This window comes from Natator depressus, chromosome 9, assembly GCF_965152275.1.
Source record: "Natator depressus isolate rNatDep1 chromosome 9, rNatDep2.hap1, whole genome shotgun sequence".
Lineage (NCBI taxonomy): Eukaryota > Metazoa > Chordata > Testudines > Cheloniidae > Natator > Natator depressus.
The window spans coordinates 136,261-152,223 of NC_134242.1; the positions used below are offsets into that span (position 1 = coordinate 136,261).

Consider the following 15,963-nt stretch of genomic DNA (forward strand, 5'->3'; position numbering starts at 1 on the left):
CCTCCCCACACATTTCACCTAATTCTCAGGAATCTCTGGATCCTATATCTGGGCATTTTCCTTTCCTCTCTGGCTTGAGGAAATGAGGTGATGGGTTGTTTTAGGAAAAAATACAGTTTCTCCTTTGATGAAAGGACAAGGTTTCCTTTCCCTTAGATATCATCATATTGTGACCTTCCTTAATTTATTATCATTAATTACATTGCTGTAGCACCCAAAATATTCTGGGCACTGCATAAACAGGTAGGAAGACACAGTCCTCACCCCAGAGATTACACAGTACACCTTATTAATTCTTTTGTGTATATATACCTTGATCATATACTTCTCCAACCACAGGTTTCAGATTATGTTCCTTTCCAGCTTGATAAATGGTGCCACCATCCAATGTCACTGCATCTGCCAAATTGTTCTGTGTAAAAACAAAGTCAGAATTTATATTTCATCACAGTTATTAACATCCCTTCACCAGCTGAGGGCAGAGCCTTCATAAATTCAATAAACCCTTTATGTACATAGTAGATATTGATCTCTAGCTGCCAGGGTTCTCTCTCATAGTCTTCTATGGCAATCAGATTATTAATATACTGACAGAGAATATGTGTCACCAAAAATTTGTATAGTCAGATTTGGGTCTTTAATTTAAAAACAGTGGTGAGGTGGTTCCTACTGCTGCTGAATAGCACAGGACTGTGGTGACCCCAGTGGTTTGTGTACTCCTCATTTTCAGAAAGGTCCCTGCATTTTGCCGGTGTGCCTCCCATCCCTAAGTATTTGTGAGCGAGTTTGTGGCCCCACCATTTTTGATCAGTTGGGCCCACTTTTAGCTTTCCATACACCTCTAGGTAATCCTCTCAAACTGGAAGGTAGGGATAAGGATAAGGGACCATATTTTTAAGTTAACGAGCTGAGCACTTTTGTGGCAACATTTTGTAGGGATCAAAAATACTGATACCAAAGACAAGTGCACTCTATTTAAAAAAAAAAAAAAAAAGTATGCTGGTATAAAATGTAAAAAAAAAAAAAAAAAAAATATGTCAGCAGAGACCTGGGTATAGTTCTTGGAGAGGAGCGTTTTTCCCCTCGTAACTTTGTATCTGAATGAGTTCATCATGAAACTTGGAACAAGTGCCATTCATATTCACTTCAAAGAAAACAACAGCTCAGAGTGTCTGCACTCATTTAATTTTTCTCTTCACTTCAAACGCTGTGCATCATACTGAACATTCGTTCCATTAGACTGTTTGTTCCTAATAAACAACAAATTTTACTTAGTATAGAAATACTCTTGAACAAATACTTTGGAGTTTGACTAATGAAATAAAAAACTGAGACGTTGTATCTGCCCCAAAGAAGATCTTGGACCATTAGGATTGCCTATGAAAAACTGGCACTGCCTAGAAAAATACCAGGACATATGCTTCCTTTAGCGAGGGAGGTTTTCTGCTATGGGTTTGGGGTAGGGTTGCCAACTTAATGACCGAACAAAACCGAATACCCTTGCCCTGTCCCGCTCCCTCCCTCCCTTGCTGTCCCCCACCCTCACTCACTCACACATTTTCACCGGGCTGGAGAGGGTCCCTTTTTGACTGGGTGTTCGGTTGAAAATTGGACACCTGGAAACCCTAGTTTGGGGCTAAGCACCAATGGATAGACTAATCACTGTGTACGTCAAGGAAATTATGTTACCAATCAGCTAAGAATATACATTCTCTGTCTGCTAACAGTTATAGGGCCAATGTCCCCAGTGATTAGTCTATTTTATATCTCAAGCAAGTTTGGTTAATGCCTATAGTACTTGTGACCTAAGATGAAGTAAAAGAGGAAGAAGGAGGAGCAAGAGGTTCTGTTATGGCAGATTGTGTTTGGCCTGATGGTGGAGCAGAGACACCTTAAATTTTATCAGTGCCCTATATGCAGTCATTTCAAGAGCCCTGATTTCTGGGGCTCAACCCACAACTTGCACTTGTTGCTACATTTTTATTCACTCTACAGTTTGGCCATTATCAGCTGAGATGTTTATGTATATGCTGTACCCCCAGGAAGCTCATCCAAGGATATTTTTATTTGCTGTATTCTGAAACTTTTTATCAGCCCTAATTTCTTTTCTGACCCAGATTATATCCACATAATAAATGCTGGTTGCAGTACTGCCTTATATATTGTTGATGTCAGTGATACTTTTGTGGGAGACATCTAGGGAAAAACATCAATGGAAGTATTTCACCTCGGAGTTTTGATAAATGTATTAGCAGGGCACTACTTTATCATGTTTACTGTTTTCAGAGAAACCCTGTCTGTCTGTCCCACGGCATTTGTAAAGTTCCCATCACAGTATCTATCTGCCCACTCTCAATGCTGATTCTGTTTCAGTTGGATATTAGTTAGGAACAAAAGGATGGAGCATTTAGCAAATGCTTTTAAAATAGCTTAAGCTATTGATGGAAATTATGTTGTACTTTACCCTTAGTATGAAGCATGTTGGTGGAACTAAGTCCAGGTAACGTGGCACTACAAAACAGCAGACCTCTATCCACAACCCTTGCCTACAACACTAGCCCTCCCCTCCCCTCCTCAGAGAGCAGAGTTCAGTATACCTGCAGGCTCAGAGATCACATGCAGTCCTATATGTAGCACAGCAATGAGCAAATGTTTAGTAGATCATTAGCAAAGGGAAAAAAAAGAAAAAAAAAAACCAGCCTCAAGGACAGAGCTGCGCCTGAGGCATAACTGTGCTAAGTTTCCTTGTATCAAAAAGCTATCAATTTGTGTCAACTCTCTGCAGGATTCTGAGTTGATCCAGTAAGCAGGAGGGAAACTTCTGAGTTGATCCAGTAAACAGGAGGTTTAGTTGTGCTCTGAGCATGTTTACCAGATTGTGAATCATGCCAGGGTTTAGGCATGGATTAGGTGCTAAACTGCCTGGCAGTGCAGGATTTAAGCAGCTCAGCTTCCAAACTTTAGGGACCTAGCTAATTTAGTCACCTACAGGGTCTGCAGGAGAATGGTACTCGAGGGGAACCAGCATGGGGGCTGAGTGCTCTATACTGGAGAGGGGGAAAGACTTAAAGGCAGCCCAGACAGATGATGAGAACAGGGTCCAGAAGGCAGACTGAAGAAAAGCCCATGAAACGTGGAAGACCTTTTTGTTTGTTGAGACTTTTTTAGTTGGTTTGTGACGTGGCTGGAGGGCGAACCCGCATCTCCAGCACTGGCCCATACTTGTGGAGTTTATTAAGGAGTCCAGAGAAGTCGAGGCACGGTGCTACAGAGCCACCTCTGGCCCCAAGGGGGTGCTTGGGAGGTGGCTGACCCTGTCACATGGCAGTTAGATGCCTAAATCTCCCTTGTGAATACCACCCCAAGAGAATTAGATCTGCTGAGCTTAATTTGTGGAAACTTCACATCTCAGTGTATGAACCTGGGGTAGTCTGCTTCCTAAATCTTTTCTCTATCAGATACCACAGTGTCACAGCTCTGCGATTACTCTGGTTTATTGTTGCTCCAGATAAGTGGAAATAACGAATGCCATGAAGAGGGTTTATGCATACCAACCCAGAACCTGATACTCTCAATCTCATATCATGATCCTTCTCAGCTCGGTGGTTGTAGCCTTTGTGTTGGAAGTGCAAAGGAATTGCTAGACCACTGCAGTTTGTGTTTATCCGTCTGCAACAAAATCTCTTAGAAATTGCATGACAGAATTTTTTCCCTGGGCATGTGCTGATCGGGATCCACTTGGGTTATTACATTCAGCACAAGTTAGATCTTGCATTCTTTTCCCCTTGCATCACAGAAGCAGCTGCATTTTATTGCTGGGTAAAGTGTCTTCTATTTTTATAAGATCAGATCCCAAGGTGGTTCTTTCAATTTTAGTCAGCCCCAGGAATTTGCGTATGGCTTTAGTAAAATTTGAGTAGGCTTCAAGATTTAGCTCAGGATTAATATTTTGCATTTATTTAGCAGCTTGCATATCAGGATATCAAAAAAATTTATAAGCATGTATTAATTAAGCCTCACTATGTGGTAAGGAAGTATAATTATCCCTCTTCTGCAGATGGGGCACAGAAATGACCTGCTCCCTCCCAAGGTCACAAATAATGTATGTGAATGAAGTATTATCTGTTCCACTGAGGCTGAGCAATATGACCAAGCCCTTTGGACTAACCCCCATTAATGCTGCCTACCAAGCCTTTTTGCTGTTTGTGCATATACATGTACTGTAGGGTATCAATAACACTTAGCTCTACTCTAGCACTTTCTCTGTTCCTAGTGCTTTACGCATATTTATTAATTGACCAAGTGAAGCAAGACACGACACTCAACTTGATGGCATTTCTCTGTCTGATAACTTCTGAACACCAAATCTAATCAATGCCAAAATTTCATGGAATGTTCTAGGCATCAAAAGGCAGACATCTATTGATTTTTGGTGAAAATCTGAAAACTCAAAGATAGACAGAGACAAGCTCAGCTCCCCACACAGCAACAGCAGCTCCTCCTCACTCAGGGTACTACATGGCACCCTGGACACTTCCACCTCTGCGCAGGAAGGAATCAGGCCAACCCTGTGGAGGAATATACTTCATTGCTTATGACAGGTTTCAGAGTAACAGCCGTGTTAGTCTGTATTCGCAAAAAGAAAAGGAGTACTTGTGGCACCTTAGAGATTAACCAATTTATTTGAGCATAAGCTTTCGTGAGCTACAGCTCACTTCATCAGATGCATACTACATGCCTCCAGCTTTCACCCCGACCACACCACAGGATCAAATAAATTGGTTAGTCTCTAAGGTGCCACAAGTATTCCTTTTCATTGCTTATGTAAGCTGAGCTGTAGATCCCTGCTTCATCTTTACACACACCCATGGCTCCAGGTTTCTGCTTCCCCCTCCCTGACCCCCATTCCATTCCAGGTCCCTGCTTCCCCACTCCACACAACTTCCCTTCCCTCTGGGACCCTTCTTCTTCTCCACTTCCATTCCCCCACTTTCCAGATCCCTGCTTCCCACATCAGTCACCCCACCCCAACCCTTCCCCCCCTCACCTTCCGGGTCTCTGATTTCTCTTCCCTACTCTGCTGTCCCTACCCCCACTTTCCTCCCCAAATCCTCCCTCTAATGCTTTCAGTTGGGGATGGGTGGAACCAGGGACCCAAACAGGGGTGGGCGCACAGTATGGAGAGGAAAGCAAGGGCCCAAAAGGAAAGGGAAGCAGGGACCTGGAATTGGGGGGAATTCAGCTTAGCCTATAAAAGCAATGAAGTGTGTGACCCTCTAGAAAAAAGGACACATACACACACAGAACCCGTGGCATAGAGGGAAAATGGGGGGCACACAGAGTTCCTGGCATGTGGGGGGGCTGGAGGAATGAGGCGGGAGAGGTTGCAGGGAGTCCCTGAAATGGAGCAGGGTGGGAAGGTCGCACACACAGAGCTTTGGGGGGAGAATGGAGGGATGCAAGAAGCTCATGTTGTGCACAATGAGCTCTGCTGACAGAAGCAACAAAGATTACAACCCTCTAGTTAAATTTCACAGCAACCTTATGTGGTAAGTAGTTAGAATTATCCCTGTTTTACAGATAAGGATGCTGAGGCAGAGAGGTTAAGTGACATGTCTGTAGCCACAGAGGCAGTCTATGCCAGAATTAAAGATTTCCTAATTTCCAATACTGTGGTTCTAAGCTCTTGCCCCTCCACTACCCCTCCACAACTACCTTCCAAGGAGGGTGTTATACAATTGCCTGAATTAGAGGATCTTTCTTTTAAAGGGAAGGTTTAAGGTTCTTGTTCATATCCCCAGTGACTGGGTCACAAAGTTTCTGTCTGAACAGAAAAGACAGGACCATCTTTTGTTTTAAACCTCAGTCTTATCTACTGAATGCAAAAATAAATAAACAAACAAAAAAACAAACAAACTCCCAAGGCAGGGGATCTTTAAAAGTATAAACACCTGTACAAGAATACTCTTCTGCCTGATTTTATCAGAAACTCGATCTAGAACAGTCAACTTTAGTGACTGGAACAACTGTTTTCACTCTGTTGCTTATCTTCCAGTAAAGAAAGACCAGGTGGGTGAGGTAATAGCTTTTAGTGGACCAACTTCTGTTGATGAAAGAGACAAGCTTTCGAGCTACACAGAGCTCTTCTTCAGGTCTGGGAAAGGTACCCTAAGTGTCACAGCTAAATGCAAGATGTGACAAAGTAGGAATGTTCTTAGTGTTTTCTCTGAATACTGTGTGGGTGCCTCAGGTGGTGGGATAAGCTGTGTGATTGTTGTAGAGCCCTAGAGGGCCAGTGTGATGCTGTCCGCACAGAGAATGGCCGACACCTGGTCTCCTGGCAACTGGTAGCCTGGGCCCCTTCTCTGCAAAGGTGCCAACTGAAGGTGTTAGAGAACAAGGAGATCAGGTGACCTCCTGGCCTGGGAAAGAGACAAAGGCCAGAGGAGGGGTGGGGGAGTTTCAGTTTGGAGCTGGCTGGGGAAATGGAGGGAGGCCCAGATGGGGCTCTGGCCTCCCTGCCCCCACAAGACAGACCTGACTGAGTGGTCCTGTTCTCTGTACCTACAAGCTCTGTTTTAGACCGTGTTCCTGTCGTCTAATAAACCTTCTGTTTTACTGGCTGGCTGAGAGTCATGTCTGACTGCAGAATTGGGGTGCAGGGCCCTCTGGCTTCCCCAGGAGCTCCGCCTGTGCGGACTCACTGTGGGAAGCACACGGTGTGAGAAGGGGATGCTGAATACTCCAAGGTCAAACCCAGGAAGTTCAAAGCTGTGTAAGCTTCTTGTCCTGGAGACAGTCTGGCCACAGAGAGGAGGCTCCCCCAGAGTCCTGACTGGCTTCGTATGGAGTAGTTCCAGAGCATCGCCCAGAGACTCCGTGACACAAGGTCGAACAGATCATGTAGCATAAGTACTTAGTACATATTCTAAGTGACCATGCAAGGTGAAGTGGCCCTATAAGGCATAGCAAGAAGCTATACTGACACTAATGTAATGACTTCAAACTCACCTTGATCATATGGGTGCAGTTAATGGCTGAGCCGCCATTAACACACAATACGTTGGGAAAGATGTTGGCATCAGTGAAGGCTGCACTCATGTCATTACACTTGGCCTGTTCTTGTTCAGAGACAGTGCACCACCTCACATGCTGCAGGCTCAGAGCTGAAACAAAGCACCAAGGGAAAACTCTGTTAACAAACAATGCCTTTATAACTGCGCTCCCTGCATACTGATTACAGAAGAGCCAGACCACAGAAATTCATGGCCTGTTCAAAGCTATGGCCTTAGGGCCCACTCCTGTTTTCATTCAAATCAATGAGAGTTTTGCCATTGACGTAAATGGGAGCAGGATTGGGTCCATCTCTCATATTGTCACATGCTGATATAGGCGCTGCATGCACGACAAAGCAAATAAGTGCATACAAAGAACCCACACCACCTATGAAAATGATACAACCTTGATTCCTCTGTATTTTATTTATTCAATCTCCACAGTTCCCTTAGTTGTGTGGCAAAAAGTTGAGCTTTGATGTAGCTAGCACTGTCCTACTCTGAGTACCTTCTAGGATTTGTTAACCTGAAATTGCTAGAGATATTGTAAATTATCAGCAGTAAAATTCAGTCACTTAAGACATGGTGTCTTGGGTTTATCTAACTTTTTATTATCATGAAGAAAAGAAATATCCATTTAAACTACATACATAGCAAGAGTAGTAATATTTAGAGTGAAGCATTTGACCTGAGAGCTGTTGAATTCATCTGTCTGTAGAATCACTATGAATCTGGGGCACACTCAGAAGGTTTTATCCGCAACCTTACGAGCTGGAATAATTGTTTAAAATTACACTGTGCAGCAAATGGCTCCTACAGAGAAGTCCCAGTCTAGCATAGCACTATGTACTGGCTTGGGTCCAGCCCAGTTCCTTTAGCAGCTTAAACAAGCAAGCAAGCAAACAAACAAACAATCCCTGATGCTCAGAGACCATGGCATAAGAATTGGAAGAGAGTAGAAGAGAAAAGTTGCCGACATGATACTGGACCGAAAGAGGCCCTCACCCCAGTCACTCAATGAGATATACAAATAAATATATGGGAACAGGTCAGACATGGTAGATTTCAGTTACCGACGAAGGAAACTGATCTGGCTATCTACACTGTACCTGCTAGCTAAACTGTAACACTTGTTTGGGTAAACAGATATTTGCATATGTAACTTGGGTAACTGTACATACAAATGAGCATATCAACTAATCAGTAGCTACAACCACACACCACACAACAGAACCACTAACCCAGGAACCTGTCCTTGCAACAAAGCCCGTTGCCAACTGGGCCCACATATCTATTCAGGGGACACCATCACAGGGCCTAATCACATCAGCCACACTATCAGAGGCTCGTTCACCTGCACATCCACCAATGTGATATATGCCATCATGTGCCAGCAATGCCCCTCTGCCATGTAGATTGGTCAAACTGGACAGTCTCTACGTAAAAGAATAAATGGACACAAATCAGATGTCAAGAATTATAACATTCATAAACCAGTCAGAGAACACTTTAATCTCTCTGGTCACGCGATTACAGACATGAAAGTTGCGATATTACAACAAAAAAACTTCAAATCCAGACTCCAGCGAGAAACTGTTGAATTGAAATTCATTTGCAAATTGGATACAATTAACTTAGGCTTGAATAGAGATTGGGAGTGGTTGAATCATTATAAAAAGTAACCTAATTCCCCTTGTTTATTCCTCCCCCCCCCCGTTCCTCAGATGTTCTTGTTAAACCCTGGATTTGTGCTGGAAATGGCCCACCTTGATTATCATACACATTGTAAGGAGAGTGATCACTTTAGATAAGCTAGTACCAGCAAGAGAGTGGGGTGGGGGGAGAGAAAACCTTTTGTAGTGATAAACACCCATTTTTTCATGGTCTGTGTGTATAATAACATCCTCACTTTTTTTTTTCCTCATGGTCTGTGTGTATAAAAACATCCTCACTGTATTTTCCACTTTATGCATCCGATGAAGTGAGCTGTAGCTCACGAAAGCTTATGCTAAAATAAATTGGTTAGTCTCTAAGGTGCCACAAGTACTCCTTTTTGTGAATAAAGACTAAAAAGGCTGTTACTCTGAAACCAGTGATTTTACTAAGTCATTAGAAAAAAAGACCCAGAAACTTGACATTTCTCAACCAATTTTCAGACCAACATGCATTATTGAAGAGAGAAGCAAGCTTCTCACTAGGCCACTAAGCTATAGGAGGTCTGAGACCCTAAGAACATAAGAATGGCCATACTGGGTCAGACCAATGGTCCATCTAGACCAGTAGCCTGTTTTCTGACCGTGGCCAATGCCAGGTGCTTCAGAGGAAATGAACAGAAGACTTAGTAGAAAAGATAAGGCGTCCTGTAGTGGGACAGTTTGGTTTGTGTTAGGTGATCAGGCAGTTCATGGATGCTCAGGGATACATATTGTCTTCTTTATTATTCCATTTACAAGTTCACAATAATAATTTTCCTTCTAGAAGGACTTCTTAGACCCAGGAAAAAGGACTCCTTATCCTTAAAACCTTCTAAGGAAGGAGATTCTACCACCTCCCTAGGTAACGCATTCCAGTGTTTCACCACCCTCCTAGTGAAAAAGTTTTTCCTAATATCCAACCTAAACCTCCCCCACTGCAACTTGAGACCATTACTCCTTGTCCTGTCCTCTTCTACCACTGAGAATAGTCTAGATCCATTCTCTTTGGAACCCCCTTTCAGGTAGTTGAAAGCAGCTATCAAATCCCTCCTCATTCTTCTCTTCTGGAGACTAAACAATCCCAGTTCCCTCAGCCTCTCCTCGTAAGTCATGTGTTCCTGTCCCCTAATCATTTTTGTTGCCCTCCGCTGGACTCTCTCCAATTTTTCCACATCCTTCTTCTAGTGTGGGGCTCAAAACTGGACACAGTACTCCAGATGAGGCCTCACCAATGTCGAATAGAGGGGAACGATCACGTCCCTCGATCTGCTGGCAATGCCCCAACTTATACATCCCAAAATGCCATTGGCCTTCTTGGCTACAAGGGCACACTGTTGACTCATATCCAGCTTTTCGTCCACTGTAACCCCTAGGTCCTTTTCTGCAGAACTGCTGCCTAGCCATTCGGTCCCTAGTCTGTAGCGGTGCACTGGATTCTTCCGTCCTAAGTGCAGGACTCTGCACTTGTCCCTGTTGAACCTCATCAGATTTCTTTTGGCCCAGTCCTCCAATTTGTCTAGGTCCCTCTGTATCCTATCCCTACCCTCCAGCGTATCTACCACTCCTCCCAGTTTAGTGTCATCTGCAGACTTGCTGAGGGTGCAATCCACACCATCCTCCAGATCATTAATGAAGATATTGAACAAAACCGGCCCCAGGACCGACCCTTGGGGCACTCCGCTTGATACCGGCTGCCAGCTAGACATGGAGCCATTGATCACTACCCGTTGAGCCCGACAATCTAGCCAATTTTCTACCCACCTTATAGTGCATTCATCCAGCCCATACTTCTTTAACTTGCTGACAAGAATACTATGGGAGACAGTGTCAAAAGCTTTGCTAAAGTCAAGGAACACCACGTCCACTGCTTTCCCTTCATCCATAGAACCAGTTATCCCGGCATAGAAGGCAATTAGATTAGTCAGGCATGACTTGCCCTTGGTGAATCCATGCTGACTGTTCCTGATCACTTTCCTTTCATCTAAGTGCTTCAGAATTGATTCCTTGAGGACCTGCTCCATGATTTTTCCAGGGACTGAGGTGAGGCTGACTGGCCTGTAGTTCCCAGGATCCTCCTTCTTCCCTTTTTTAAAGATGGGCACTACATTAGCCTTTTTCCAGTCAGCTGGGACTTCCCCGGATCACCATGAGTTTTCAAAGATAATGGCCAATGGCTCTGCAAATCACATCCGCCAACTCCTTTAGCACTCTCGGATGCAACGCATCCGGCCCCATGGACTTGTGCTCGTCCAGCTTTTCTAAATAGTCCCGAAACCACTTCTTTCTCCACAGAGGGCTGGTCATCTCCTCCCCATGCTGTGCTGCCCAGTGCAGCAGTCTGGGAGCTGACCTTGTTCGTGAAGACAGAGGCAAAAAAAGCATTGAGTACATTAGCTTTTTCCACATCCTCTGTCACTAGGTTACCTCCCTCATTCAGTAAGGGGCCCACACTTTCCTTGACTTTCTTGTAGTTGCCAACATACCTGAAGAAACCCTTCTTGTTACTCTTAACATCTCTTGCTAGCTGCAACTCCAGGTGTGATTTGGCCTTCCTGATTTCACTCCTGCATCCCCTAGCAATATTCTTATACTCATCCCTGGTCATTTGTCCAATCTTCCACTTCTTGTAAGCTTCTTTTTTGTGTTTAAGATCAACAAGGATTTCACTGTGAAGCCAAGCTGGCCGCCTGCCATATTTACTATTCTTTCTACACATCGGGATGGTTTGCCCCTGTAACCTCAATAAGGATTCTTTAAAATACAGCCAGCTCTCCTGGACTCCTTTCCCCCTCATGTTATTCTCCCAGGGGATCTTGCCCATCAGTTCCCTGAGGGAGTCAACGTCTGTTTTCTGAAGTCCAGGATCCGTATTTCGCTGCTTTTCTTTCCTCCTTGTGTCAGAATCCTGAACTTGACCATCTCATGGTCACTGCCTCCCAGGTTCCCATCCACTTTTGCTTCCCCTACTAATTCTTCCCGGTTTGTGAGCAGCAGGTCAAGAAGAGCTCTGCCCCTAGTTGGTTCCTCCAGCACTTGCACCAGGAAATTGTCCCCTACCCTTTCCAAAAACTTCCTGGATTGTCTGTGCACTGCTGTATTGCTCTCCCAGCAGATACCAGGGTGATTGAAGTCTCCCATGAGAACCAGGGCCTGCGATCTAGTAGCTTCTGCGAGTTGCTGGAAGAAAGCCTCATCCACCTCATCCCCCTGGTCCGGTGGTCTATAGCAGACTCCCACCACGACATCACCCTTGGTGCTCACACTTCTAAACTTAATCCAGAGACACTCAGGTTTTTCTGCAGTTTCGTACTTGAGCTCTGAGCAGTCATACTGCTCCCTTACATACAGTGCAACTCCCCCACCTTTTCTGCCCTGCCTGTCCTTCCTGAACAGCTTATATCCGTCCATGACAGTACTCCAGTCACATATCCAATCCCTGTGTCTGATACAAGGGTCTGTGAAGATAAGGGTGCATTGGGCAAGGCGTATGATTACCTCTTACATTAATTTGTGAGATGAAAGATAAAAGGCCCCTGCCTAGCTCCACATTCTTCTAGCATGTGTAATCATAGAATCATCGAATATCAGGGTTGGAAGAGACCTCAGGAGGTCATCTAGTCCAACCCCCTGCTCAAAGCAGGACCAGCACCCACTAAATCATGCCAGCCAGGGCTTTGTCAAGCCAGGCCTTAAAAACCTCTAAGGAAGGAGATTCCACCACCTCCCTAGGTAACGCATTCCAGTGCTTCACCATGCTCCTAGTGAAATAATGAAATAGCATGAATCCACCTCTTTCTTCCTCACTCTGTTTACAGGGGCTTAACTGAAGTTTCTCTCTTGCCAAACTGCAGCTTTTCTCCCAGCATCTGGCCAGGTGCCTACTTGTAACAGAGGATGCCTTTCAGTCTGCCAGTGGGAGTTAACCTATTTGAGGTGGGGCTAGAAACATAGAGATGACTTGTGGTTTGAGTCCTCTGCTACAGCTGGCCAAGCATGCATTAAAACAGCAAGCTAGTCTCTGAACCCAAGTTTACTCAGTTTTCTGGTCTTCCATGAAGTACACTAACTATGAGGTGGTGGGGGCTAGTAACTTCCATTTGAAATACATTCCTGGGCCCTATGTTAGACAGACAGGTAAACAGCCGATTAACTCCTTTAGCAACAAAACAATACTAGGTTTGTGCAGTAGTGGTGTAATATACTGCAACTTACATGTGTCAGGAGAATGTTTGGGGCCATTGATATTCTATGGGACTTTCAACAGGAGCCATCTCAAAGAGGACTAAAACAAGATTATTTTACACATAAACAGAGCATCTTTCTTTCTGAAAGATTTCAAAGTGCTTGAGAAATAGCCATCCAGTAGGCATAAGAACAGTCAATGCACCTTTGGGCCCCTGAACATTCCAGGCAAAACTGTTGAGATTTCTCTCTCTGCCCTGTGCTCATTGGCTGTTTGCTCCAACCCTACCTCTCCCTTTCCCCTCCCCTCCCCTCCAATCTCTTTACCACAAATTCACTCCACATTTTCCCCCTCCCGTCACCCTCTCCTTCAGCTGATCCCCTCCTAAGTAAACCCACACACTCCTTCAAAAAAGAAAACAAAATTGTGGATGTAACATGGCATTTGCCACTACCTCATATTCACTGTGTGTGTTCTACCCCTTCCTGCACCCTGTATCTGTCCTGTCTATTTAGACAATATTGTCTCTTTGTATTCTACCTCCTGTTTGTAGCCATCTGTTGCTGTTTCTTGTTTTATACTTAGATTGTAAGCTCTCTGGAGCAGGGACTGTATTTTTTTTCCTGTGTTTGTACAGCACCTAGCACAATGTGGCCCTGGTCCACAACTGGGGCTCCTAGGTATTACAATGACAAAAATAATAATAAAAAATGCAATCACCTCAGGGGTGAAGGAAAGGCAACACAAAGCATGGTACATAACAGAAAAGGTTGGGGATATTAGGGTATCATGGATCCACAGAATCTATGCTATGCCCCAGCTTTTAAACAGACCTTTGGAGGAAAAGTGTGCCAGATCCCCAAGGGGGTCCCACTTGTTCTTAAGTGTAGGTCAAGGGGTTTGCAACACCTCTGCAACTGAGCCTCTCGGTGCCAGCACTCCTGCTTCACACCCATGAGCTCTGCCCAGCAAGTCCAACTGAGATAGTCTCTGACCAAGACTCTTTTCACTCCTCAGGGAACAATACATCTCAGCAAGTACTGGCAGACACCAGGTAGCCTTTTTAAAACAGAGTAGAATTTATTAGTCAACTGGCATTTATTAGCATAGCGCAATAAAGGTTAAGACATAGTCCATTCTGACCAAGTCAGTATTCCACCCGGCCAAGCTACCATGGAATCCATTTTTGGCCCTTTCCATCTTTGTCAGTCCCACCTGAGAACTGCTGTCTCTTCCCAAAAGCCAACTCTAATCCCAGCCACCTGACACATTTCAGTCCATTGTCCAACACCTGCAGAACCATGCTGAATTCACATATTCCACCTGGCAGAGATTTCCGTGGGTACGTATCAGCTGTTCACTCATTGGGTTTCCCATTGTCTTTGCGGTCCCTCCACTAATATGGGTCTATTTTAGCCAGTTTTTTAACAATCCATTCATTCTACTCTACACACTTACATGACACAACACCTCATGTTTCCTGCTCTTCCCCATGAGCAGCTTTTTAACCCTTCTGCACTCACTGAGTAGCAATGAGAAGTACAGAGGGAATCCAAGGCACATAACTCAGCTGCCTGTTTTCCCACCATATCCCTCCCTCCTTCAGAAATAAAGTGATTCTGAAATTATTTTAATTCTCTTTGTGCTGTATCATCTCACAGACTAGTCAACCCCAGAGGTACCAAGTGGCCCAGTGAACTCTTCCCTCGAGATTACCAGGCACTTACCAGTGTGAAAGAAACAGAGATGATAAAATATGCCCTGGAAGTTCATGATGAGAGCTCCGGGTTCTCTGCTCCGTCTCCAGCCTTCAGAATTCCAGCGATCAATGCTTTTATAGTTTATTCTGGTCAGTCTGCTCCTCTTCAGACCACTCCCTGTGGGAAATCAAGTCCCTCACACTGCATAACAATTACTCTTTGTTACTCCAGCACATTCTAAAGGAAGAGGGAAAAACTGCATCCGTTTACATTAACTTCAGTCTTGAAAAGGAAATGCAAACTACAAATGCAAAATTCCTGGGACACTGAAACAAATTATGACCTGTCATTGCTTAAGCACCACCTGCTGGGTCAAATGGGTAACAACATGTCGATCATGGGTGTAGAGTGAGATTGTGAAATAAAGTGTTCAGGAATTTTTTTGTTTTGTTTTGAGCAGGTGCTATCAAGCTTTTTCCACATGGAGATCAGGAAGTGCACATTGATGCAGTTATGCCTTTCACTCAATATACCTGTCACTTATCACAGGCATAGTGGGCTTGATTCACAAAATAACTTATGCCTACCTGCCACTTCAGGTGCCTAAATCCCAGAAGCAGGTCCCACTGGGATTCACAAAAACCCCACTAAGCTGCCGCCAAAAGCTCTAGCTACTTAAGCTCCCTTGATGCCTAAGTTTTTGCTTCTGTGCATGTGCACTGCTGCTCCCATCTAGGCATCCAGATGTCTAAGCCCCCATTGTTATGCACAAACCAGAAGATTGCCATTCCTCTATCGCATCTATGGGGTCTGATCGGATATGTATGTTCAGAGCTTGACTACTGGATTAGGCCCTATATGAGTGCACACACAAAACAGCTGGGGCAGGGGCTCAGAAGGAGAATGACCTCCCGCATAAGTTTTACCCCAGTGGTTAGGGTACTCACCTGGGAGACCCCCCAGTTTAAGTCCCCCCTCCAGCTGAAAGGGAGCAGGTATTTGAACAGGGACCTACTATCCCTTAGTAGGCCACTCTAACCACTGGGCTATGGGATATTCTGAGGTGGTACTTCCTCAGTATCTCCTGTTGAAGCAGTTCCACTGTGGCATTAAATAATTAGAGAGCTATTGGGCCAGAATAACTCTGTGAAGTGTGGTTAGAGAACTTAGCTATGTGGTGGGAGACCAAGGATCCAGGCCCCGCTTCCCGCGTTCTCATGACTCTTTAAATTATTTATCAGCAGTGGAACAGCTTCAACAGGAGAGATTGAGGGAGCCCCACATCAGCATAGCCTATAGCTCAGTGATTAGTGTATGCTCCTGAGATGTGG

The 15,963-nt window shown here is 44.6% G+C and overlaps 1 protein-coding gene across 1 annotated transcript in view; it reads right to left on the minus strand.

The window, feature by feature from the left end:
- The window catches only part of MELTF (melanotransferrin), a 76,919-nt gene extending 61,546 nt beyond the window's left edge, over positions 1 to 15,373 (minus strand). Inside the window, exons 1-3 of the mRNA XM_074963308.1 lie at positions 14,660 to 15,373; positions 7,012 to 7,166; positions 313 to 412 (exon numbers count right to left, since the gene is read on the minus strand). Of these exons, the coding sequence (XP_074819409.1) occupies positions 313 to 412; positions 7,012 to 7,166; positions 14,660 to 14,705 (301 nt within the window). The 5' untranslated portion in view covers positions 14,706 to 15,373. The remainder of the gene's footprint in view (positions 1 to 312; positions 413 to 7,011; positions 7,167 to 14,659) is intronic.
- Between the last annotated feature and the right edge of the window lie 590 nt (positions 15,374 to 15,963).